The 26,224-nt window shown below is 58.2% G+C and overlaps 1 protein-coding gene across 8 annotated transcripts in view; it reads right to left on the reverse strand.

The window, feature by feature from the left end:
• Positions 1-5,606: 5,606 nt before the first annotated feature.
• Positions 5,607-26,224, reverse strand: part of CTDP1 (CTD phosphatase subunit 1) — a 41,297-nt gene continuing 20,679 nt past the window's right edge. For 4 of the 8 annotated variants that reach the window (XR_010932964.1, XR_010932962.1, XR_010932963.1 and 1 more), the window contains exons 11-14: positions 22,494-22,656; positions 13,885-14,069; positions 9,224-9,985; positions 6,221-6,341 (exon numbers count right to left, since the gene is read on the reverse strand). Coding sequence is in view for 4 of the 8 variants with exons in the window: in XM_067698784.1 (XP_067554885.1) it covers positions 6,200-6,341; positions 13,885-14,069; positions 22,494-22,656 (490 nt within the window). In the remaining 4 variants the exon portion in view is untranslated. Of the gene's footprint in view, positions 6,342-9,223; positions 9,986-13,884; positions 14,070-21,334; positions 21,752-22,493; positions 22,657-26,224 lie in introns of those variants that run through there. The other 4 variants (XM_067698784.1, XM_067698782.1, XM_067698783.1 and 1 more) reach the window with 3 other exon arrangements.

The raw sequence follows: 26,224 nt of genomic DNA on the forward strand, positions 1-26,224 counted from the left end.
GCTGGTCTCCCCTGGGTTTGCATTTTCACATCAAGTGACTTTTTCAGCAAAGGAAAAGATGGGGTCTCTCGTTCTTTTTTTCGGTGCTGAAAGTACCTATCAGGGTATTAAGTCAGTGATGTTTCAAGCATTGCTATTCCCGTTGTTGTTCTGATCACTTATTTATTCAGCAGGAAGCCCTTTCCTCGCACTGGGTCCTGTGTGCAGACCTGCACGTGAGCCGACAGAAGGGCAGCGGGTCCTTTCCGGGAGGGCACAAGCCGGGCCACCGCTGGGGTTCCAACAAGGCGCCGTCCAGGACCCATCGGTCCAGCTGACACCCTCCCCGAAGCCAGAGGCTCCCTTTTTGCCGTCGCTGCCATTCTCAGACGCTCGACAGACGGGAGCAGCCACTGCGCCCGCCAGGTGCTCGCTGAGGCGCCATGGGGCGGCACCGAGTCCCCGGAGGGAAGCAGGGCCGGGAGCCATGGGGGGCGGTGGGGGGAGGCACCGAGTCCCGGGAGGGAAGCAGGCCCGGGAGCCATGGGAGGCGGGGGGAGGCCGGGAGGCATGGGGGGCGGGGGGAGGACACGGATGCGCTTTGCTGCCGGGAACCCGCTGGATCTGGAGCAGCAGCAGGTCGCTGGGTGCTGCCCAGGCCCCGGCGGGCGCCACTCAGGGCTCAGACGGGGGCTCCCGCGTCACTTCATCGGGGGGCACGGGAGGAGCCGCTTCCGGGAGCTGGGCTCCTTTCGTCCCCGGGGGCCCGTGGCTTCACTTTGTTTCCAACGATAAATCGGCTGTGGACAGGCCCCCCTCGTCCCGAGGGAACAGAATCCACGACACACTTGCTGTCGGAGTGAGTCTCGGAGCAGCGGGATTCGGTGCTCGCCGTGCCGGTCGAGCTGGCGGCTCTCTTGGGACAGAGAGGAACCAGGGCCACACGTTAATCTCAGCCCAGAGGCGGGGGGCTGCCTCTTCTCACGAAGTCCACGAGGAAACCCTGGGGCGCCTGGGGGGCATCACCGTGGGCAAGGAGGGGCTGCCGGCTCCGCAGCCCCGGGTCTTTACCCCGGGACCCTCCAGGGGTCAGAGGCGGAGCTGCCCGCAGAGTCCGGGGTGGCCCCCGGAGACCCTGGTCCAGAGGCGGCGGGAGGTGCCCTCCTCTCCTGCCCCGCATGCCCCCGCGCCCTGCCCCCCCCAGCGGCTCCCGCCTCCCCGAGGGCAAGCAGGATGGCGCCCATCGGCTTTGACCTGTTTCCTTCTCAGCAGACGTGACGATGGCGGCCGAGTGCTGGGCGGCAGCTCCACCCCCTGAGATGCAGCTGGACGGAACCTGCCTCTGAGCCTCTCCCCAGCGACCGGGGCCTCTGCAGAGGGCAGGGGAGAGGCCGAGACCCTGACGGGCTCTGAGGGGGCCCCTCACAGGGCGAGCAGGTCGGGGCCCCCAGACTTCACGGGGGGCTCTCCCTGCAGGGCTGACCCAACCTGTCGTGGCCCCTCGTCCCCCGTGGCGTGAGCCAGGGGTCCTGACCGTGATCTCTGCAGCACACACAGGAAGTCAGGACGTCCCCAACCTCAAATCCAGGCCGACTTTTCTGGAGCACTGTCGTCCCGGGGGAGACAGAGAGCCTGGAAGCAGCTGCCCACAGAGTGCTGTGGAACTCGGTCCAGCCTCTCGGGTGACACGACACATGGTGACCTTGTCAACTCGTGTTGCTGCTCGGAGCTCAGACTCCAAGGCCAGGTCCTTAGGGGCCTTCGTCTCTGCACAGATGGTCCCTGGTTGGTGCCAGGACACGGCGGGCGCTCAGCTGTTAGGTCAGAGCCCGCGGGAGACCATCTCCCGTGGATGCGGCACCAGTCAACCCTGAACGGTGGCGTGTGCGTGCACGCACACCGTGTGTGCACACGTGTGCTCCCACATGTACGTGTGCGTGTGCCTGGGGGGGGTCACACGCTCAGCAGGGCTAAGCGAGCACTACAGCGGGTCCAGCGTGGGCCACAGTCATTGCTGACCTCAGGCCCAGGGGCCCCTGGGAGGAAAGCCGACAAGGGGGGCCAGCCCAGCTGCCCACCTGGGGCCTGGGACGCTTGGGGCCTGGGTCTGCAGCCTGGGGTGCGGGACCAACCGAACCGTCCTTTCACTACAAAGCAACTGGCCTTGTTCTGTGCATCTCTAAAACTCAGACCGAGCGACCTTATTCATGTTGTTGTCACTTTTTATTACAGAAAATTCCAAACACATACAAAGTAGGCAGGACTCAAGCTTCTCCAGTGAAAACTGCACTGACCTTGCCCCCCTCCAAGCCTCCGCCCGCCCGCTGTGCCTCGTACTGTTCCAGTGCAAACCCCGGACATCATGCCATTGCACCATAAATCTCTCAGTACATCCTCTTAAAAAGGGGGCTCCTAAGAGCTACACTTCACCTAAAATAAGTGAACAATATTCATTAATATCACACGTGTTCATGTTTAAATTGCCTGTTGTCACGCTGTGTCTGTTACTTTCAGTTTGTGTGAATTAGGACCCAAACAAGCCCACGCGCTGGGATTGGCGGGCGTGCTTGCCTTTAATCAATAGGTTCCCCTCCATCTCTTCTGCTTTTCTCGCTAATTATCTTTAGAAGAAGCCAGGTTGTCTCACGGAGCCTCCAGCAGCCTGCCTTTTGCATATGCTGGATATCGACGATGAAAAGACATGGAGGAGACGAGGAGACGTAAACGCGTGTTGCTAAGTGAAAGAAGCCCATCTGAAACGGCTGAGCACTGTGTGTCCAACTACGGGACGTTCTGGAAAAGACAAAACTGTGGACCCGGTGAGCAGATCAGTGGTGCCGGGGGCTGGGGGAGGGAGGGAGATACGGGGGAGCACAGAGGATGTTTACGGCAGTGAAAACACTCCGTATGACCCCATGATGGTGGATACGTGTCATTACACATCTGTCCAAACCCACAGAATGTACAACACCCAGAGTGAATTTTAACAACTGTGGACTGTGGGTGATGATGTGTGGACATAGGTGCATCAGTTGTAACAAATGTCCCGTCTGGTGGGGGTGTTGATAGTGGGGAAGACCGTGCACGGGCCGGGAGGGGGTGTACAGGAAGGATCCACACCTCCCCCTCGACGGTGCTCTAGCCTTAAGCTGCTCGAAAACTAAATTCTATTAAAACAATATGCATAAGAAACTAAAACAATACATTGAAATGCTAATGTGGTTAGATTTGGTGGCAGGATTATATTTTTCTTCCTCATCTTCGATGGGGTCTACGTTAAAATTTCACAATTAGATTACTTTTAAAAAGCCAGGCTCATGACCACAGGAAAGGACTAAACGCTGAATGCGACTGTCACCTCTGGGTGGGGTGATGAACGGCCTGCTTCCTTTGTTGTACTTGAACATTTTTCCACCTGGGCAGCACTTTCAAAATGGAAAAGCTTTATGTAAAGACCAGGCTGCAGCTCTGAATGCGTGTGCGTGTACACACATGTGCACACGTGCACATGCACACACTCAGCAGTCCACACTGGATTGACTCTGACTTTGAGAATACAAGGCGTGTACCCTGAAGCTGGCCCTTGTGGCGCACGAGTGGGTGGCTCTGGTCATCCTCCAGGCTCTTCTGCTCGCGTGGGGCAGCCCGGGTCCTTGCAGGGAACACCAGTGCCCCCGCCCTGACACCTGGGCAGCCCCCGGCCCTGACTCGGGTTTCCGCGTGGGGTGGGTCCACAGACGGGTCAGACTCACACGACAGGTGTCCCCACGTCACAGCTTCACGGTTGTTTTAAAAACGTGAAAAAACATGAAAAACTCAGACGGGACATGAGATCCACCCACGTTTACACAAAATTTCAACATTCCGCTTCTCAAGGAAGAGGGTAAAATGTCACATTTCCAGCGTCACAGACTTTTGAGTGTTTGTAAAAAGTGGCTTCAATTTATGATCTGCTTGTGCAAAGATTTCTCGTGGACCGAAGGGATTCCCTCCCAATTCCCGGTCATGAATTTTCAGACAGCTGTCTTAAGCGTAAAGCCTGACGTTTAAGTTACGTTCAGGATGGCAAGTTCAAGCTTCCTATTAAAATTTCTAGAAAAGCTGTCACTTGGAGGAGTTGCACAAATTATCCAGCATCTCCCTGACTCGAGCACACTTCTCTCTGTGAGACAGCACGCAGGTCCCCCAGGCAACCCTCCCCCAAAGGTGGTATCACCTCCTCAGGAGGCTCAAGGGGCCCCAGGGACCTCCGGTGCCACCCCGGCCCCCGGGACGGCTCAGCATGCCAAGCACACGCCACGGAGAACAAGGCTGCAAGGAGATGTGTGACCACCCCCAGCCCTCTTAGGGATATCCACCCGACGCGCTGTGTCGGGTTTCAGCGGGAAACCTTGAGATTAGTCACGTTCCCAGTTCTGTCTTCTCCGTTCCTGCCCCAATACAGACCCATCAGAGGGGCCTCTCCCTTGCTGCTCCCCAGGAATGGTTCTGACCGGGAATCCCGGAGGCTCACACTGCTGTTGTAGAGACTGGCAAGTACATGAAGGTACACTCACCTTGGTGAGGAAACTAGGCGGGGACTGTGCCTAGATTCTTGACGTCTGCCGGCCCACACCTGTCCCATGTGCATCATGATTCCCACTCTGCCCCCCACCCCCATCATCCGGAGGGTGGGTGGCATCTGACCATCAAAGAGAGGACAAACCATGGGAGGAGGATTCAAGTTCCCAATGACACCTGAGCGTTTGGTGAACACCTGGATCCAGCCGTACCTGAAGCTCCACCCCACTTCTCAGACAAGCCAGTGGGTAGATACAGGAAGACAAGCCCACTGCAGCTGCGGCTCTTACCTGCAACTGAAGAGTGTGAACAGGACACAGCCTGAGCCTAACACTCACTTTTAATCCAGTAATTAGCCCAGAAAATGCAAAGAAGAACGTTTGCTGTGTGCTGATCTAGAGTTGGAAGGGGGCACACCTTCTGTGTCTTGGTGATCCGGCAGCCCAGGGGCTGCCCCTCCACACAACAGGAATGCAGCATCTCAGGCACACCCCGGGCTCTGCTCCCTCCACCTGCAGCCTGACCTGGAGGGATCACGCAGGAAGGACCAAGGGGTTGTCTCAGAGGAAGCACGAAGGCAAGTTCACCAGCGTTACCGCCCAGGGGTCTCAGGTCAGCGGTACTGGGTGGGGTCTTCCTGGGGCTGCCCGAGCACACAGGGCCTGTGGGTGAGACCTGGGACCCCAGGGGTGGGACCACGTGTGGCCATGCTGTCTGGCTGACACACCGAATACGATGTTTCACACCCTGTCAGCACTGAGCTCCCAGGTCAGAATCGCCTCTGGTTTCCTTGGGTGTCTTGGGTCAAATTATCATAAATCTAGTGAGTAGAAACACCACCGGTCCTTGGCATTCCTAAAGCTTTGGTGCAGTAAGGGACAGACGAACAGCCACGGACCGGCTTGAGAGGGTCATCTGCTTTTCTGTTTCAGCGTCCAAGGCCCTGGTCATTCACCCAGGAATCGGCCCCGTGAGCGCCCTGGAGGGGAGCGGGACAGGGCAGCTCACCCACGCACGTGGCGCGAGAGCTGGATCCCGTGACGAGGGAACGGGGCAGAGCAGAAGGCTTACAAAAGGGACTTTTATTAAAGGAAAGAAAAATCTGTTTGGTGGGTCACGTATGAAATAGATATACAAAACTTTACATGCCCGCGAGGGCGGGGCCCGTTGTCCCGGCGCCCGCGGGAGCTGCAGGGCCCTGGGGGCAGCTGGGGGCCCCAGGCCTGTCCTCGTCACACGCCGATGCACGGCCTCGCTTGAAACCTGTGCATGTTCTGGTAGCTTCAGTCGTGAAAAAGCAGGCGGATGCTGGGCTGCCGCCGCCTCACCCCTCTGTCTGGTCGGACGCCCAGCCTTCACCCTAAGCAATGTGCTGCCTAGTTAAAGGAAAAACACCTCCCCACACCCCCCGTCTTCCTGATAAAAAGCGCCAACTCCAGTCCCGCTGTGCGGCTCTGCTGGGCTCACCCAGGATCTCTGGCATGGCCGCGTTCCCTGCCCCGCTGTCCTTAGCAAGAAGGCTTTCTTGTAGTGAAACTTCTAAAAACATCTCTTTCTGCAAAACAGTGTGTTTCTGCAGGCGGAGCTCTGCAAACAGACATGTCCCTCTGGAGGAGGGGCCGCTCCCGGGACGGAGGTGAGTCGAGTGCACGCCCCGCGGTCACATGAGGTCGCCAAGCTCGGCCTCCAGCGCGGCCGCCATCTCGTCCGCCTCCGAGCTGCCCCCCTCCTCGTCCTCGCAGCTGGACGCTCCGCTGGACTCGCTGGCTGCGTCCTCTTCGTTCAGCTTCCTCTTGTGGCCCCTGCAAGGAAAGCACACGCCCCGTGAGATGCTTGTGGCGCACACGCTCCCTGGCCCCTCGGCCGCCAGCCCCCATGCTTCCGGAACAGCCCTGACAGCACAGGCTGGGCACCAAGGCAGCCTCTGTCTCCGGCAGGTAACGAAATACCCAGGACGTGTGAGGGCGGGAGAGGGAGGGGCCCGGAGCTAGCTGCCGCTGGGAAGGGAGGCGGGGACAGCCGCCAGCAGACGGGTGTATGTTTTACATTCAGGTCTATGAAATCTATTTTGAGTTAACCGCTGAGTACATTTCTGACTGTGGGCTACGATTAATTATTCTGCATTTGGACATCAATAGTTCACAGCTGTTGTCGCACCATTTATCGAAAAGTTACGTAGGAATATATATACGCCCCCCAACAACTACTATGGTTTGGGGAAACCTTCTGAAGGGAAGAAACCCCCCAAAAGATTTACCTCTTAGAGACCCAAAAGGCATCTCAAGCAGTCACAGACACACACGAGACTGGGAAAATGACGTGCAAGACTATGACGTCTATAACCTAAGACCTACAATACACACAGAAATTTCTACAACAGACAAGGAGTAACCTAATTGTGGCAAACAATTGGGCAGAAAAGGGCAGTTGGCAGAACAAAGGGCCAACGAACACTGAAAAAGATACTATGATGTAATTTGAAAAGCGAATCAAGGTGCCTGTCAGGAAGCACATTCAGCCCCCAGGCTGGCGGAAGTCAGAGGAGAGGGACCCCGGCCCCGGAGGGAGCACGTGACCCGAAGGGGAAGCGCACGCTTACTGCGACCCAGCGCCGCCCCTGCCCAGCCGCTGCGGCCTGGCTCGGCAGCACACGTGGCTGGAAGGGAAAGTAAACCCGAAAGAAACCCCTCCTCTCAGGTCCCGGCGGCCCCGGGAGGAGGTCGGTGCAGGAAGGGGGCGCGGGTGGGAAGCGACCCGGCGGCTGGGAGGGCGCCAGGGTCTGGACAAGAGGACGGAGCCGTGTGGACCCTGTGATGCGCTTTCAGGACAAACACTGACCAAGGTGGCTGCTGGAGCACAGCCACGCTGGGACACGGCGCCCGGGCCTCGCCAGCTCGGGCCAGATCTGAGCAGACATGCGGCCCGAGGGTCCAGCCCCTCAGACACACTGCAGGGGTAGCTCTGGATCTGCGAGAGACGGTGGAGCCAAAGATGGTGCTAAGCGTTAAGCGTAATTAAGCTGAGGCGCTCACACGATTCCCCTTCGCTGAGTGAACACAACAGATAAACTCGGAAACGACGTGCAGACGGAACAGTTTAGAGAGACTGCTTTCTCCTAACCCCAACGACACCCACGCTCCGCGGGGCAGTGCCCAGCACCGCCTCCGAGGGACAGAACTGGGCGGTCGCGTGTGTGTGCGCGTGGGCAGCGGTAACACACACGAGAGTAGAGCAGAGTCAGCCCCAGGCCTGAGCTGTGCTCAGCTGCGGGTGGTGGGCAGAGGGGGCTGAACCCCACCTTCCAGGCCCCCACTTGTGGCTGCACCGCCGGCGGCGCTGAGAGCACGTGGGGACGTGGTCTGTCCTCGAGGCTCCTCCCCGACCGCCCTCCACCTCCGGGGTGTCCCGCCTCCTGGGTGTCCCTGGGGCGGGTGCCGCGCGTGCTGTAAAGCAGATCCCCGTCCTCCGGTCACCGAGGGGACGAGCTTCCAGGAAGTAGCAAATCCAAGGGCAAAGAGGAGGTGTTCCCGTGACTGGTGAGGAAGCCCCCGGGTCCAGGAAGGGCCGGGCCCTCTGCCTGTGTACAGAGACCCTCACGCACCCCGAGCTGCTGCAACAAGGAAGCCGAGGCTGAGTCAGTGGACGGCGCCCGGCTGCGTCGGCCGGGATTGGTGCTCTCCTGCGGGGACGGCTCCACAGGTGGCACAGGGGGCCTGGGAGGGACCCCGGGGCACGAGAAGTGCAGGCCCCTAGGAGGCTGATCCCGGGGCGTCCTGTTGATAAAACCTCCTGCACTGCCCTTGGAGACCCCGCTGCAGGGCAGCCTTTTGGGACAGAACGGGCTGCACAGGGTGTCCCCCCCACCACCAGGGCGACGCCAGCTAACAGCTAGGCAGGACCCCACGGCTGTCGCAGCCTCTGTGCAGAGAGACAAATGTCGACTGTGCTGAGCCCGGCTGGTCCTGCGGGAGAGACCCTGGGACCTCGGTGTCCACTTGTGCGGCCGTGTCCGGGGGCCTGGGGACCAGGGTCGGGGGCCGCAGCGGCAGTGCCTTGTGCTGGGAAGAGCAAAACCTTGCCTTGTGCTGGGAAGAGCAAAACCTTCAGTCTCGGCTAAACAATGTTTGGAGTATTCCTATATCCAACACGATTGAGTTTTAGTAATTAAAGATCACCTCAAAGACTGGGCACGGCTGCAAGTCGTGGTTAATAAATGCCTAAAATTGATACCAGCTTCCTTTCCTCTCAGCAGAGCCTGCAATAATTGTATTCTGTTTTCACAACCAACAGCACAGTCCCCTAGAGAAACGCTAACAGATTTAATTTGGGGAAAATTTAAGGCTCAAGAATCAGCTCAGATTCAACGTGGAATAAAGCAAGAACGTGAACAGGAACATAAATCACGCATGTACGTTTCCTCCCTCACGTCCCAGCCTCTGAGCTCTTTGCTGCAAAGAGGCACGTGGACCCGCCCCTGAAGTCTGCTGTTGAATAAGATGCACAATTATTTTAGCAACTACGGCAAATAAACACACATTATTATTTCATACCGGTGTCTAACCAACAAGATCAAACAATCCATAACACATCTATTTTTCAAATTGCTGGTTACAACCAGCTTGGTACTTTTGGCAGAAAGAAAAAGAACAGAGCAGCACGGCAGGTGGTAAGGTCACTATTTTACCTAACAAAAGCTGTTTCAGGTACGTGTGTGCATGTGTCCACGTGCATGCAGGGGAGCACCTGCCCTGGGGTGTGGAAGGCCGTCTGGACCCTGAGGCAGAGAGGACGCGCGTGGGCTCCTGCCTGCCCTGTCCGGTCACGACAGCGGAGGCTCTGCTGCTTCTTCAAAGAGGTGCACGTGTAGGTCACTGTAACACAACACCGGGCTCCAGGGCGTGGGCTCAGGTCAGGGCCACAGGGCGAGAGGGCACGTTCCAAGGAAAAATCGTACGGGCCACATCTGTTGACCTGTTTCTGAAAAGCCTGAGAACTCAGGTGGTGTCGCCTATTTTGAGGCAGTCTTCTGACCCCTGTCCTGGTCTTGGCTTCCTGCATCTTTGCCGTGAAGCGTGCAGATGGGGACCTCTGGGCTGGGCTCTAGGTGTAGAAGTGTGGACGCTTTGGATTTTCCCATAGTAGCGTTTTTACTTGAAAAACGGGTCCTGAGCTCCCGGGATGTGTCAGATGACGTTCCCCATCACATTTGGGAAGGTGCCAGTCATTACGTCCCTGGCAGTCCTGCCACGTGCGCGCCGAGGGCCTGGCGGTGCCGTCTGGGACGCTGTCCCCAGGACCCTCAGGCGATTCTCCGTCTCCGCGGCTCTGGGAACGTATCCCGTCTGTTCTCTGATACGCGGTCGCCCTCTCGGGCAGCTTCTCCGGCCTCTTCTGTGCTGTCTGTGGCTCATTCTTCTGTCTCTCCGATGTCTCACGATTCTCTTCGCTGGAAACTGGACGTTTTAGTTACTGCGTTGCAGCCGCTCCGGGCACTGGTCTCCCCTACCCGCAGGGCGGGGCTGTTCTGGGGAAGCTGCTGCACCGGCACCGCCCCCCCCCAACAGCGCAACGTCTCTGGGGTCCAGCCTTGGGCGCAGGCTCAGCGCAGGGAGAGAGAAAGGCACACACGACTAAAACAGCGCCACTTTTTATCCACCACACTGCAGGGCCCAGAAGCCGTCATGAAGCACCGTGACAGGGAGGGTGGGGGACAGCCAGCCCCCTCGCCACCAGCACGACCCTGCATGGCCGGAGGGCAACTTGAGGCAGCTACCAGGCCAAGAGTGCGAAGGCCTTCCGACCTCAGCGAGCCCGCCTTCAGAAATCGACTGTGTGTGATGAGCTCGCACACGCAAAGGGCTGGGGCCCAGGGCGTCACCACGGTGCTGTCGGCTACGGCAGGTTAAACATCACAGATCGACACACGAATCGACGGGAAGCCACGTGTCCACGCGACAGAAGGGCAGCTCCTCAGCCACAGCCTGGGGAATTTACAACCTGAGCCAAGCACCTTGGTCCCAGGGTCACCCGCTGGCAGCGCAGACAGAAGGTGTCCGACGGCAAGGCAGCGACAGGGTAGAGGTGGAGGGCTGGCTGCAAAGCGGCCTCCGGGCTCCACCGCGGCAGCAGAGCTGGGTCTGCTCTCTGGTCACAAACACCAGGCCCACGTCTCCTCCATCTTTAGAAATGACCGACGTCCCCAGCGTAGTAGAGACAGCCTTGCCTAGGTGACCACCCAGCACTGAGAACAGCTCTCACGCGTGAGGGCCTCTGCACAACTGCGCACCGTCTGTCTGCACGTTCGGCCGGGACCCCGGCCACCGCACCCCTGCGGAGAAGGGGAGGCGGCAGCGGACCGGGCGGTGGGAGCCCGGGACGCGGGTCAGGAGCTTCGCCTTTAGACGTGGGTGACGCTCCTGACTAGTTCACCACGGGACCGGGTGGGGTGGGAAGGCGCCGAGACTAAACTCTCTGGCACTTAGAGAACAGGCTTCGGGGAGAGAGAGCCGGCTTCCGCTGGCCAAGCCGACCGCCCACGACACGAGACCCCAGGCCGCGTCTCCACGTCGGCGTCTCCTGCGAGTGGTGGGGGCAGGGCGGCGTCGCCGACGCCTGCAGACGTCTCGTCTGCCAAGTGCCTGCCACACGGCCCTGACTTCTTACTCAGGGATTTACCTCAAGGAGCGGAAGTGCCCCTCCAGCTGCCGTGTGTAAGACGGGCATCTGACGTCTGTTCATTTGAAAGAAGAGTGGATCGGTTCTCAGTGGACAAGCCCAAACCCCACCCCCGTCCTTCCATCAGAAGTCACCTTCAAGTTCCAGTGACATTAAGATCCCGCAGAAGAGCCTGGCCACTCAGGCCGGCAGGACGTGCTGCCAACCGCTCGGGAGAAGCCAGGCTGCGACCCAGGGCGCAAGGCGCCAGCGCTCGCAGCAAAGGCCGTGGACCGAAATGTCCCGCAGGCAAGAAACAAACCCCCCAAACAAGCCTGACTTAATTTCAAGTAGAAACGCTACTATGGGAAAGTCCAAAGCATCCACACTTCTACACCCAGAGCCCACTGACAGGAATAAACCCTGCGCGAAAACCACATTCGCCAGCTTCTGGGCAGAGAAAGGGGTGAGCTCCCAAGCCCGATCACGGCGCCTCGGCCCCGACGCAGGGCAGACTCGACGTCGGGTACAGGGAGACGCTGAGCGGCGGAGGGGCAGGCGGGGGCGGGAACAAGGGTCTCTGGCCACCCAGGGGGAGGCGGCGTCCGGGTGGACCCTGGGCTTTGGCCTTGTCTCAGATTCCCACAGCGCTGAGCTCAAGCCCCACGGCACGGTGTGAAACAGCAGCTGCAGTGAGGATGGTGAGGAGGCCTGGGCTGGGCTGAAGGGGGGGCTCCCGATCACCCCCGCCCACCCCACGCCGACCACAGCCCCGGCCCCCGCGCTGGACTCCCCGGCACCGTGCAGGGCCGAGAGGAGCCGCGGTGGGCGCAGGCCACACGCCTCTGGCCCCGATGGCAGCCCCGACCACCGCAGGCAAGGCTTTCTCCGCGTGGCCCCGAGCTACTTCCCGTGTGGGCAGATGACTCCGTGGAGACAAAGCAGGCCGCGCGCCCCAGGACTCCGGCCCGTCCTTCCCAGTCTTAGAGAAAAGGCTCTGTCTTCCTCTTCACTTGGCAGGCGCAGCAGCGCAGCAGCAGTGGAACCGGGGCTCCGGGAGCACACTCCTCAGAGGGGCCCCAGCTCCCTATGTCCCTCGAGAGCCCCACGGGGCCCTCGCGCGGAGCTGAAGACGCAGCTGGGTCAAACACCTGTGTAAGGCAGGGGTCCCCAACCCCTGGGCCTCGGACTGGTCCGTGGCCTGTTAGGAACCGGGCCGCACGGCAGGAGGGGAGTGGCGGGCGAGCGAAGCTCCATCTCTGTTGACAGCAGCTCCCGTCGCTCGCATCACTGTCAGGTCAGCGGCGACATTAGATTCTCAGGGGGGATGAACGCTGCGGGGAACTGTGCACGCGAGGGGTCCTGGTTGCACACTCCTTATGAGGATCTAATGCCTGATGATCTGGGGTGGAGCTGAGGTGGGGACGCTGGGACCCGCTGGGGAGCGGCTGCAGATAGATTCTCATTAGCAGGGAGGTTTGGCTGCCCAGAGACCATAGTAAATCAATGGCTCGCAGACTCGTATCAAAACCCTGTGAGTGAGTGGCAAGTGACAGCAAGCTCAGGGCTCCCGCTGATTCTGCACTGTGGTAAACGGTATACTTATTTCATCGCACGTTACAATGTAATAACAGAAACAGGGTACACGACAAACGTAATGCCTGAATCACCCCGGAAGAAACCGCCCCTCCCCTACCACAGGTTGATTCCTGGCTGGGGAACTAAGAGGCCACGTGCTGCGAGGTACGGCAAAAACAAAACAAAGCAAAACAAAACATCCATCCGTACGCACGTGCATCCATCCGTACGCACGTGCATACCGGTAAGTAAGCAAAGGAAAATACAATGAAACGGAAAAGCAAGCACCGTCGTGCCATCCTGCCTGACTCAGCGTCAGCACTCACAGTCCTAACAGCCGAGTGACCCCGAGGGCAGACACTGGTGTGGGCAGCTGCCCTCGGCCCACGCCTTGCACACGCCCGAGGTCACGCGGGGGCCAGTTCTCACCACGACCTGCCTCTGAACACTCGAAACCCTGGGGCTGTGAACACACCGCGCAGCTGGACACAGAGCACGGGGCCGCCATCGGTGGACAGCACGCTGCTCCCGGCCGTGTCCCATCCTGGGTCCACACACAGCAGCCCTCCAGACATGAGCGGGGACTCAGGGAGAGGAGCCCCACCGCAGGCTCCTGGGCCGCTGGGACCACACCTGGGCACGAACCACCACCTACAACACACACTGTGCACTCTGTGAAGGGGAAGAGTTACATCTGCCCAAATGGTAACTGAATCATAAAAAACGATAAAAATCAAGGGCACCACAAACGTAATATTCTGAACAACCTGTAACGTGCTTTGTATGTTTCAGAAACAGGACAGTGACCTTTGCCCTCTCAGGACCACCCAGACCGACGTCTTTAGGTCTCTTACCCCCTTCACTATTGCCTTGAAAATGATACCCACACACCATGGTCCGTAACAACACTGGGAAGATACAGCAGGATAACAACAGTGCACTGATCAACACGGAAGGTGTCTGGCGCTTGGAAGCTGTCTGGCACTCGCGGGGCAGCACACAGGGCCCCCCTCACCTGGGCAACCCCCCGCCTCCCAGCCCCTCCCCTGCACCTGAGCCCCCCTCCGCTCCTGGGCCCCCGACTGCCCCCCTTCCTCTCGCAGGCCCCCTCACCTGGGCCCCCGGCCGTCTGGTGCATTCCTCTCGGTGGGTGGCGCTGACCTGAGCGTGGGCCCCCTCGGGGCCCCCAGGGCCTCGGGCTGCCCCGGCCTCGGTCCGCGCTGCCGGTCCTCCCGGTCTCCCGGCTTCTTCTTCTCGCTGTCACTGTCATCGCTGCCCTCTCCTAGGATGTCATCCACCTAACGAAGGGCCAAGAGTCAGCACAAGATCACCTTTCTGAAGAATCCTCGCAACGGCCCCTCCCTCGGGAGTGACACCACCGCAGATTTCTGCATGGGCCCCGCTTCCCGTGACTAAGCACGCAGGGCGCCCCGTAAAGCTCCAACACGGGGCCTGCCGCGAGACGGATGCTTACAACCAGCACCGAGGAGCGTGGACAAGGCCCACGGGGTGCACGACGGGAGGCAGAGGTGGCCTGGGCTGTCCCTCCTCCACGCCCACCTCGCCGGGTCCTGGGACCCACGCGGCCACGTGTGGGGTGCCTGCCCGTCTGTCTTCTCTGACAGACCTCAGGCTTAACTGTTCACAGACACGGCAAGGGAGGGGGCTTGGGGGGCAGGGGGCAGGGCCCCGACGACACCTGATGCCCACGACGGCGGACGGGGCGCTGGAAAGGGGAAGGCAGCGGCGAGAGGAGGCCAGGCCCACGTTTCCTGAACACGGACCCGCCAGCACCTTTTCCAGGAAGGAGCAGAGGCCCCGTGTCCCGTCAGCTAGCGTAACTACGTTCTCATGGCCTCAGAGCAGGGTCATCACTTAACAAGTTTGATCTGTGAAGCTGCTTCAAGTGTGCGAAGCGACAAGAGATTTGCTCACCGGGCTCTGCCCCCGTGAGCTCCCAGCCAGAGCTCCCAAACCCCCGGAGTCTCCTGGACGAGGGAGCACCTTTGCTCTAATGAGGCGACCGTGGTGGACTCTGGGGTGGGGCCGGTCACCCAGAAGCACCAGCGGATGAGCGCCCTGGACCTTTCCACCCCACCCCGCCCCCAGGGAGCCTCCCTAGAACCCCCGAGGCACAGGGCTCGGGAGCCTCCGGTCCTCTGGCCGGGACCCTCCCGACCTCACCCGTGTGCCCTTCACCCGCCGCCAGTCAGGCCTCGACCGCGTGCCCGATTCCGCGTTTCCCAAGTTCTCAGCCGCCCCGGCAGGGGCGTGGGAACCGACAGGCGGCCGGCTGGTCAGAAGGACGCGTGACAACCCGGGACCCCCCATTTACGACTGCGTGTGGCGTCGGGGAGTCCCGTGGGCCGTGCGCGTCCTGTGTTTCTCGACTGCTGGCTGCGGCTGCGGGTGAAGGTCTCAGGGCGAAGCCAGGGGGGCACTGCCACACCCCTGGTCAACCAAGCAAGAGCGACCGTGCACCAAACGCTCAGGGAACGACCCCCTGCGGCTCCAGCACAGCGAGGCTGGAACCCAGCTAACAGCCAGCACTCGGGGGCCGCGCGGCATATGCGAGACAGAGGGCGGCCGGCTGGGGGGGACGAGGGCTGCGCCCACGCGGGCTCTTGGGCTTTTGGAACTTTAAACTACGGGGCGGGATGGCTACTTTATCAAGCTCAGAAAACACGCCAAGGAAGGCAGGCTGTGAGGTGGACTTCACTCACGGGAACTCTGACTTCTTCCAGCAAACCACCCACTTCTAACTGAGCCCTGAGTCAGGGAGGCTCCCGTGGGGCCCAGAACCCAGGACGACCAGGGGATGCCCCTTCGGCACCCCTCCCACGCCCGCAGCACCCTCCTGGGTGTGTGCCCTGCACACCTGCTGCTCCCCGTGGCTCTACTGGACCCGCTTCCCTGTGAGAGTCGTGGACTCGCAGTGCGTGGCAGGGACACCTCGGGGAAGGCACCGCAAACGGGACAGAACGGGTTTCAACCCTCTGATTAAATTCGAGGGCGGGGGGGAGCACCCCCTCTACAGAGCAGCTCTGATCAGCGACCGACAGCCCCACCCTGAGCGCTCAGGCCAAGGCTGACGTCTCTGAACCACTGTATCCAATTTCAAGTCTATCAACACGCAGTCTAGGGAGGAACAACGCGCAGGGACCTCACAAGTTAAAATACGGAAACATTTTAATTGACAGTTAAAGTGTTGGCTTTATCGTCAGGGGTCACAAGATCTTCTCACGTAATATATCCTCCCGGGTTAAACTAAAGGCACCTAACAAAAAGCATCTAATTGTATTAATTCTAACAGGTTATTGGCTTCACCGGTATATTTAGGTGGCTGTACTTAACTTCATTTTGATAAGCAAACCTCCTCTTGTCAAATTTTGCTCTGAAAATACTTCAGGTCTTTAACTCCGCATCCCACCTTCGCAGGGGAAAAGAAAGAACTAAAAGAAGCCAATCATTTAAAATCTCCCCGAAGCACACAATCCCAGCAGCTCAGGGACCGCGGGGCGACCCCAGCCTGGAACGCACGCCAGGCCGCCCACAAAGGGCTCGCGGCTCGGCGGCGTTAGCACCAGGCCTGGCGGACAGCGCGGGCTCGTCCCGCAGGAGGTCTGGTCTCATTTAACCCTGCCTGGTGTGCTCCCCTGGCTTCCCTCACATAAAGTTCTGTATGAGGACAACTTTGCACTTCCTGGAAAACAGGGATCTGTAATGAGCCATTTACTTCGTAAATGTTGTTTTAAAAATGCTCGTGTAAAGATTTTAAAATCTTAATTAAGGGAAAATCTAAAAGCAAGTATGTGAAGAGAAATACAAAATTCACTTTTTCCTCAAGTACTGACATCTCTCAAAGGGCAAGCACGAATGACATCAAACGCTCTTGGGAAGGTTTCCATCCATCGACTTGGAAGATGCAGGTCACGAAGACTTAGTAAAACTCATCTCAGCTTCTGACCCGTGGAAGCGAGGCAGACGAGAGAGAAACAGAAGAAATGGAAACAGCAAGTCCAGGCCAAGAACGGCCAGAGGGGACATGGCTTTGTCCCAGCCCTGGTCCCAGCACTTTCTTCTCACCATTCTGTTACTTTGCCTGCAGAGGGAGGGAACCTGAGGCAGCGAGGGCCGCGCGCAGAGCACGAGTGAGCTGCTCTAAGCGACTAACAGCACCACCTGTGAAGAGGACACGCCTCCGAGGACTACGGGCGTGAATTCTAAGCTCTGGTCTCAGGCAACGCGCTTCCGGTGAGGTAGAAATGATACCACCTGAAGGGTCTTTAGACCGACACCAACGTACTCCTCTCTTGGCCAGAAGAACAAACGTCCTGGTCATTCCCTTAACGTGCTGCATTCTCACGAAATAAAACCGAAAGCACTACTGGGCCTATTGAACTTAACTTTCTCTGACGACGCTCCCGTGATGTGGAAAAGGACCAGAAGGTGGCCGTGCACACACCCACGTGGTCGACCCTCGTCTAGACTCCACACTTCAGGGGAACGCCACCAGAGTCTGCTGTCCCCTCGGCAGCAGCGGAGGGGACGCGTTCCTGGGGCCCACAGAGCTCCGCGTTCCGCGGGAAGCGCCCCGGTGGCCGGGCCCGACGGTCTCCGTGCGCTTGGCACCCACCTGCCCCCCACGGGCCGGCCCAGCAGAGTCTGTGGAACAGGCCCTCTGGGAAGTGAGAGCCAGGCCAGGACGTGCCTCTACCCCACCGTGCTGTTTCCACGCGTGCGTTATCTTCAATCTCAAGTGTTTCTCCTGAAGCCCGACGTGCGGTACCTCAAAACACTGGAGTCCATGACAGCGACTGCGGGGCTGCCCACCTCCTGACACCCAGATGGCACGGCACGGTGGTAAGACACGCTGACTTTGGGAGCCTGTTCCCCACACTGACCCTGACGGCCCGCCCAGGAGCGCCCGCCCCGCCTCAGGCTCGGGTACAGTCCCGGGAAGAGAACCGACCTCACACGGGTGTCGAGGCTGACCGGGCTGCACAGAAACAGGACCACAGGGCGAGCCCGGCCATGCAAAAGGGCCGAAGACAAAAGGAGAAGACTCAGGTGGTCGTGAAAACAAACCATTAAACCTCTGCAGATACGTACTGCTCCTAAATCACGCAGTAAGGACACCCAGTACCCGAGCAACGCGTGCTCTGGCCTCACATCAGCTCAGGTTAGCCCACGCGTGGGGGGAGGAGGGCAAGCGGGCGTCAACCCCGACCCCCAACCCGTGACCATCTGTGTCCCGCTGGGCCGGCCTTTCCCACAGCCCGCTTCCATCCCAGGGGAGAAGGAGCCTGGATGTCGTGACCACCTCTGAAGAAATTCCACAACTGGCCAAACTAGTCTATGCCATCAAAGGCAGTAAATTGAAGTCTTCCACCAAACCTGAGGTTTTCAGCCATTATCTCCCCAAGTATTTTTTCTGCACCGATCTCTCCCTCTTATCAGCTCAGACGACACAAACATTCAACTTCTGATTTGACCCCGGTGTCCCTGAGACGCTGACCCCTGGCCCGGGCTGTTTTCCTGTTGTTCCTCAGGGTGATTCCTATAACCCTGTCTTCAAGTTCACTTAATCTTTCCTCGACACTCCCGTCACCAGGGGTCCTCCTGGTGAATTTCAGGGCATCTGCCTGAGTGCGTGTCCAGTCCTGATGTTTCCGTGTGGTTCTTCTTTGTGGTCTGCACTCTCTTCAAGGCTGTGCCTCTCCCAATGGCCACGGCCACGGCCACGCCCGCTGCTGTAGTGCTGGTCTGACGATCCCAACGCCTGGGCTATCCGGGTAGGCGCCTGCTGTCACTCTCTTGGGAATCGCCTGTTCCTGTGTTCGCGTGTTGAGTAACTTAAATCGTGTGCTGGACATCCTGAATATCATGTCCTGGTAGAAGCTCTGGAGAACAGGGTTTCGTGTTTTAGCAGGTGACCAGCCCAGTCAGGCTAAGATGGAAAGTTCTGTCCTGCCGGCCGTGGACTGCAACGTGAGTTTCACGCCTCTGCAGTGCTGTCCGCCCCACACCCAGCACGACTGGGATCGACTTCTAACAAACAGTCGAAGACAAAAAAAGTGGGAGGAGCAGAAACAGAGCCGGAAGCCAAGGCAGCACACGGGACACGCGCACACCGGCACACGCGGGCCACCGCAGAGCGAGAGTAGCGCAGGAAGGTGGCAGAGGAGGGAGGTGTGCCGTGCGCTCAGAGCACCCGCAGGCATGAGATGCAGCCGCGTCAAGCGCGCCAGAGGAAGAGTGCAACCCTGCACTGGCCGGGGGGCGCGGCACGTGGGCGCCGTCCACACGCGCCCGCATCTGCTCCCCCGACACGTGCGCCGCCTGTGCATTGTGCTAACTGTGCACCTCCAGCTGAGCAGACGCCGCACGGCAGGCGCTGTGAGAACTTTCCACGCTTTTCTTGTGCATCTGCTGGTAACAAAAACACGTGCTGACAGAACTGATCACCAGCAAAAACATGCTGTGAGAAGACGCCACCGACTCTGGGAAAGGACAGCTTTATGGCAACCACGCAGAATGCAAGGCCACATCAATCCTAAGAATCATCATAATTTGCACAAAGAATCACAAATGTGCTAACGGCCCTGACTTTTGAACACAAACTCAAAACGCTGCTGGACCATGCCCGCTCCAGCCTCCCAACTCCCTGAAGCTGGGTCTTCAGGTAGCTTCTGGGATCACCTGGCTTCTTCTCAATGTTGTGAAGCGCGTGGAAAATGTGCCTGTCCTATTCAGAACATAATCCTCACAAGACAGCGTTTGCCGCCAGCACAGAGCGGACCCGCCGTCGGGGTGGGCTAAGCAACTCTGCAGATCTCCCTGGGGAAACAGCCCCGTGACACGCGCAGCAAAATGGACCACGGTAGTGAGGGCAGCAGGCTGAAACTGCCACCCACGTGTGCAACGGTGGCCTCTCGGGGTCAAGGGGCCACCTTCGGACACATTGGTTACTGCGTATCAAAGGCTTTAACCCACCAGATAGCAAACCTGCGCCTGAGGTCTCAACTTCTCCAGTGAAACGTGTTAATGTCCACAGGTGGGAAATGAGACAGGATTTCCTCGCTGTGCTGACGGATGGTGCTCGCTGGTCCAAATAGACAAAGCGTGCCCTCAAACTATGAAATAAAGTCAACAATCTCCTCCCTGACGGAGGCTGCCGCGGAGCTGAAAGGGAACCACTGCCCAGAGTCCGCACGCGGGCTGTGCCTGAACCACGGCAGACGGGGAGCTGCTGAGCCTCTACTCAGCAAACAGCTTTTTCACGTGAACCAAAATACACAAATACAACCATCTGGCATCAACAAGACGAAGACAGCGGTGATCACACCAGACGTGCGTATACTTTCGCCTCTTTGAAAAAAGCAACGAGGAGGTTCTGCTCAGATTCTGGGTCTGCAAAGATGCTCATCTGAGACGCCAGCCTGCGCGTGGCGTGTTACAAGGACAGGACAGCGGCATTCCTAATCAGGTTTAGGTGCAGGCTGCGAGAACAGAACACCTTGGTGCTGGTGAGATGTGCCTCCTGGTGAGAGGAGCTGACCCTGGAAATGAAGGGTTCCGAGCGGCTGGGGGCTGGGAGAGGCGTCTGTGCTTGGGACGCCCTGGCTGTGGAGCGCCCAGACGTGGTCCTCAAAGTGTAGAGCAGACAAGCACCTGTCGCTGCCAGTCCGGGGGCCCATCTGAAGAGCCCCCTCTGGTGGAGTAAACTACAACAGGCTCAGAGCCACCGCCCAGATGAGCACAGACAGCACCCTCTTCAGTAGTCCTGTTCCCCTGAACTTTAAGGAGAGGGAACACCTCTCTGGCCTCAGCTGCCTGCTGCAGCCCCACGGGGGCCTCCGCCCTTCGTGCGACCCTGGGGACCACAGCCTGGCCGTCTCTGGGCAGAGCTGCAGATGGTGGACAGGGTCTCTGCCCAGCTCTGTCCGGCCTCAAATCCTAAAGCCCCACACGGCCCCCGCCCTGCCACACAGGGAAGATGGAGAGCCGGGCGCCCGTTCCCCTGGTCATCTGGCGCCCGGCACTGACCGAGCAGTCTCTCTGGGGCCCAGATGTCACCGGGAATCGAGCAGGACCCCCTGAGCACCGCTGGACACCAACCCCTGGTTCCCTCATTTATAAAACGACAGTCATGTTTGCTGGAATCCCAAGTCCAGGATTTCTCTCTCCTTCAAAACCTTTCTTCCCAAAGAACCAAAACGAAGGTTTTAAGGCTAATTTTCATTTCTGAAAGAAAAGCCAGGTTTCAGAGCGATGGGAGGTGTACTTAACACTGTTACTTCATGTTAAGATTTCGCCACCCTTTGATGTGCAACAAACAAGTAGCGAAATCGTCGCCACTGCTTTTGACAAACTGAACCGTGTCTCTGCAGGTGCCCAGCAGCGACGCCGCCCCGCCCACCGGGGAGGACTGGGGCGAGGGCGTGGGCAGGAGGAGAGAAGTGCGTGTCCAGCTGTCCCCTGCCAACCCCCAGCAGGGAGCGTCCCTCACGTAGAACAAGGAACATCCTTGATCAAGAAGACAGGCTTACGGCTAAAAAAATTCTTCTAGGACAAAACATTTTATGAACAAACCCCAGCAGCGTACTGGCTAAATGCTCAAAAAGGCAGAAAACGAACGGCAAACAGAGAAATTCAGCACATCTGAAAGCAGGTTTAAGCGTCACGGGATAAATTATCATCTGAAGATGATGGTCTGAGTTGCTGGTAGGATTCTATACTGAATATAACATTCTTCTGCTACCGCTGGAAGTAAGCTGAAATGCATCTCTGTCCTCAGGGCTCTCCCTGGCGTCCGCGATGGTCCGAGGACGACTTCTGTCTGCACAGTACGAGTGGCTGAGTGGCTGCGGGAGCTGTCTGTCTCTAAGACGCAGATCCGAGGGCCGGAGGAGTGTCGGTCCCGATCTGGGCCCAGCTCCGTTTAGTGGGACGTGAGGTGTGGTGTCCACAACGGTGCCTGCGTAGAACAGCAGCCCCAGAGCCATGCTGCCCAAGCCACCTTCCACAGGCTGGGGCCTTCTCTGAGGGGCCTGACCTAGGATGGACGAGGGGCACACAGGCCCTGGGGCAGGCACGGGACACAGGGCGAGAGGGACAAAGGGCGGGCTTACAGGTGCTCCCACTGCTTCCCTCGTGGGCCAGAGACAAACAGCTGACTTGCAAAATTATCTACAGTTTAGTTTCTGCTCCTAAGGAGAATCCCCTCTGTATTTAATCTTCACTTCAAAAGGGATTCTGGGTCCTATCATCATTATTCCCACAATTAAGCATTTGGAAGAAAAACACCACTTCTACCCACGTTGCCCGACACCTGTTCGTGGTGTAACAGCCAATTCCCAGTCACGATCTGGGTGTGTTTCAAAACCTACGTGCAACCTGAAAGGGCAGAGGGTGTCTCGACCTGGGTCCTGAGGACGCGGGGGCCGCCCGGGCACTGAAGGCTGCTTGGCGGCTCCCCTGGCGCCCACCCACTCGACACCAGGAGCCCCCTTAGTAGTGACAACGCCAGACACCGCCGTGGGCCCCGGGGTGGAAGGGGGAGGTCAGGCCCGTCGGTGCAGAAACCTGCCTTCTATGTTGCCAATACACCAACTGGTCACTTCCTGCTGTCGTCACCTCCTCTCCCACACGTCCCTGGAGACCAGAAGGCCAGGTGAGGCCACACGCGAGGCGTGTGCTGCGGCCGGGCCGGGGCTCACCTCTTTATCCATACTCTCTAAGTCCTCCTTACACAGCGTGTACAGTGGCATGGTCTCCGACATGCTGGGCTGCCGCTTCCTTCTAGAAGGACCAGGCTGCTCTCCATCTTGATTGGCTGGCAAGTCTTCACCAAACATCTGCTGGTGATGTGGCTGGACCGCTCTGAAAGGAATTTCACAGGCCCCATATGAGGAAAGTTGGTCTGAAGTCACCTTTCCAGCCCTGAAACAGATTCTCGATTCTCGGGATAGGTAAAGACACAGACACAGACACAGACACAGACACACACACACACGATATCTCAGCTGTGGAAACACACGCTGTCTCGTGGACGGTACCTACTCAGGCTTGATATGGGTTTGTTTATGAAACCAAATCCCTGAGTCCAGCCAGGCTGTGGGCCGGTCAGGCTCGCCCTTCTTCAGGCTAAAAGTGAACACTTAGCTCCTCCCATCAACAAACCGCACTGTCCGAGCATCCGCCTGGCGGGACTCATTTGAGAACAAAGGGCAAAGGTGCAGAGAGACGGTGAACACTTGCTCAGAAACCAGCCGCAGTGCTATTTACGCTCCAAGTAAGATCAAGCAGCTGTAAGACTGCGAGAAACCAACCATTTCTGTATCATCCAGGCTACAAAGTAGAGATAACGTGATAGAGAATTTAAGACACAGAGTGCCCTGGGTCGTAGTGAAAGTCCGTCCGTCCACAGAGGACAGGAACATGCAGGGTCATGTGTGTGGTTTTATTAAACTATTAAACATCAACACTGCATGAGGAACCAACCTTCTGTTCCCAGAACGCTTCTGTCCTGGAGCCGAGCCCCAGGCTGGCGTGACAGTGACTGTCCTCTGAGCTACCCTCTCCGTTCCACCTGGAACAGACCCCAGAGCACCCCTGTCCCCCGCACACGCTCTCATCCCGTGTCAGGTTCCCAACACGGGTCAGTGCCCGTGACGGCCTCAGAACTTAAGGGGCTTTGTGAAGCGGGCGGCCGTGCCTTCCTCTGGAGCTGGCCGTGGGTACCTCACGGCCACCAGGAAACTGAAGACGACGTAGCAAAACCTTGTTACTCTGAAGAAAAGTGGTGGTAATAATAAGTCTGAATCACAAAACTGAAAGGAAGCAACTGTACTGGGCTAACCACATACTACCTGATGTGGTTAAGATCTCTGACCCAGAAACATGAAGGACCATCTAGAAACCGCTGACCCCTGCTTCTTCCGAAGTCAGACTCTGTCCCCAGCCTCTCGACGGCCTGCCCGCCTCCATGTATCCATGCGGCTTAAGAGCTTCCCGTCCTGTCTTCTGACCTGGGCATCAGGCTGCACTTCAGCCCACACCCACTTACCGTCACCCCACCACCCAGAGCTCCTCTTACAAATATGGAAAACGGCAGAAGTACCTTTTTACTAGCACAGCCTCCCTTCAGACCCAGAATGGGGAAGGTGAGAACACGTGCACCCCCTACGGAAGGCTCATGGGCCCAGGGGCCGACTGGTCCTCAAGGCAGTGGGGTGTGGGTTCAGCCTGAGCTACGCACAAACACCTGAAAAGGCAGGATGTTCTTCCACGTGGAAGATGCTGAAAATCGGCCACCACGCTGGGGGCTCCTGAGAACCCCCTCAGGGCAGTCGCAACATCCTCCCTCTTCTAGAGACACACCGGGCGAGGCCACCGGATGGCAGGTCACACCAGGTGGACCAGGAGGCAGGTGGGAACCCCGTCTTCCGCTAAGCCAGAGAGATTTGCAGAAATGCAGACGAGCCGCCCTCCTCATTACATTTCTTTTGGATTTGGAGAAGAGCTACTCGTCGTTAAAACAGTGTTAACGGGCAGTGGTTTATTGCTCTTCTGAGATGAATGAGAAGCGAGTACTTCAAAGGCGCCTCGGTTTTGCTTTCTAACCTGGTGAACACCAGGCTACGAAGCCCCCAGGACGGACAGCTGGAGGGCCAGCTCGCAGCCCCCGCCGCCTGCTCGCGCGTCTCCCCCCGGACGGAGCAGCGTCCCTGTGGCTTCAGAATCGGCTCCGCACGCACAGCCCGAGCCCCAGGCCCCATGGTGGCTTCTCTGGCGCTTCCCGCTGCTCATCCCAGGAACTGGCAACTGGACACGCCCACGGGCAGGCCCGGCTCACGACAGCCACAGCCGCCAGCACAGGACTGGACAGCAACCCCGCCTGCTGCCTCCCCTCGCCCCACCGCGTGGGGGCGTCACGGAGCCGGCGGCAGAGTCGCTGGCAGAGCAGGGGTTTCTCACTTGGAGGGAGCTCCTGATCAGTTTTCTTTCTATGGGTCATGCTTCCGCTGTCAAGTGTGTGGACTCTGCCTGGTCCGAGATCCTAGTTCTACATTTTCTAAGCAGGTCCGTGACGCGCTGCAGTGTCAGTGGAGCCCACCCACCTGCAAAAACCGGGAGGCGTCAGACTGTCGTGGACCCCGCGCCAAGGCTGCCCGGCAGTAACAGTGACCCCCAGGCCGGCGTCAGCGGAGGCCAAGTGGGACCCTGGACTTTTTTTTGCCCCTGCCCGGCAGGGGTGAGGAGGTGTCTTACAAGTTCTGCTGCGGGAGCATGGCCTGCGAAAGCCAGCTAAACAGAAGGTTTCAGCAAGGTCCAGACTCTCAGAAAGAGACCTGTCTCCAGGTTTCAACTGAAAACCACCTGTCACACCAAGAGCCAGGAAGATCTCCAACTGACTGAAAAAAGACAATCAGGAGATGTCAACTGAGGTGACAGAAATGACAGAACTGTCTGACAAAGATTCCAAAGTATCCTCAATACAAAGAAATGCTTCAATAAGCAATTACAAGCACGCTTGAAATAAATGAAAGAAACAAAGAGCCTCAGGAACGAAACAGAAGATAAAGAGAAGAACCGAATGGAAATTCTAGAAGTGAAAACAAACAAAAACATGCTTTAGGTGGGCTCAGTGTCGCGACGGAGCGGACAGAGGGAAGGAAATCTGAATCTGAAGACACCCTAGAAAGTGCTCCATGTAAACGACAGGAAACAGACTGAAGAGGAAAAACGCACACGGCCTCAGGCCCACGTGACGACAGTGAGAGTCCCCGATCATGTCACTGCTGGTGCCCCAGAAGGAGAGGAGAAACACACAGAGCTGAAAAAGTACTTGAAGAATAATGGCCGGAAACAATGCCCCAAATTTGGCAAAAACGACGTGAAACTTCCAGATTCAAGACTCTTAAGTGAATCCGCAACAGGATAAAAGCCCACATCCATATTAAGACACATCACCGTCAAATCTGCAATTCAAGACAAGGAAAAAAATCTTGAGAGCAGTGAGAGAAATGCTACTCCAGTTACAAGGGAAATACGACTCAAGTAACACGCCAAAGAAGAAAAACTGCGCGAGCCTGAGGTCAACACAAATAAAGCGATGAAGAAATTCAACAGCCATTCACGGTGAAACACAGGGAAGATGGGAGGAATCCAAGGAGGAGCAGCTACAGAAACTCGCAGCCGACACCACGTGTGACGGTGCGAGGCTCAACGTTTCCCCCCTCAGACTAGGAAAAAGGCAAAAATGCCCACCAACCACTGGAAGAGACAGAGAACCCAGGAACGGACCCACGGGAATACGGTCCCCTGAGTCCAACAGAGGTGCAGAACAAGCCCATGGAGGAAAGAGGGCCTTGCCCACAAACGGCCCCACCCTCAGACCTCTCACGTTAGGCCAAAACTCACTCGGAACAGACCACGGACTTCAATA

Source organism: Pseudorca crassidens, chromosome 12 (assembly GCF_039906515.1).
Source record: "Pseudorca crassidens isolate mPseCra1 chromosome 12, mPseCra1.hap1, whole genome shotgun sequence".
NCBI lineage: Eukaryota > Metazoa > Chordata > Mammalia > Artiodactyla > Delphinidae > Pseudorca > Pseudorca crassidens.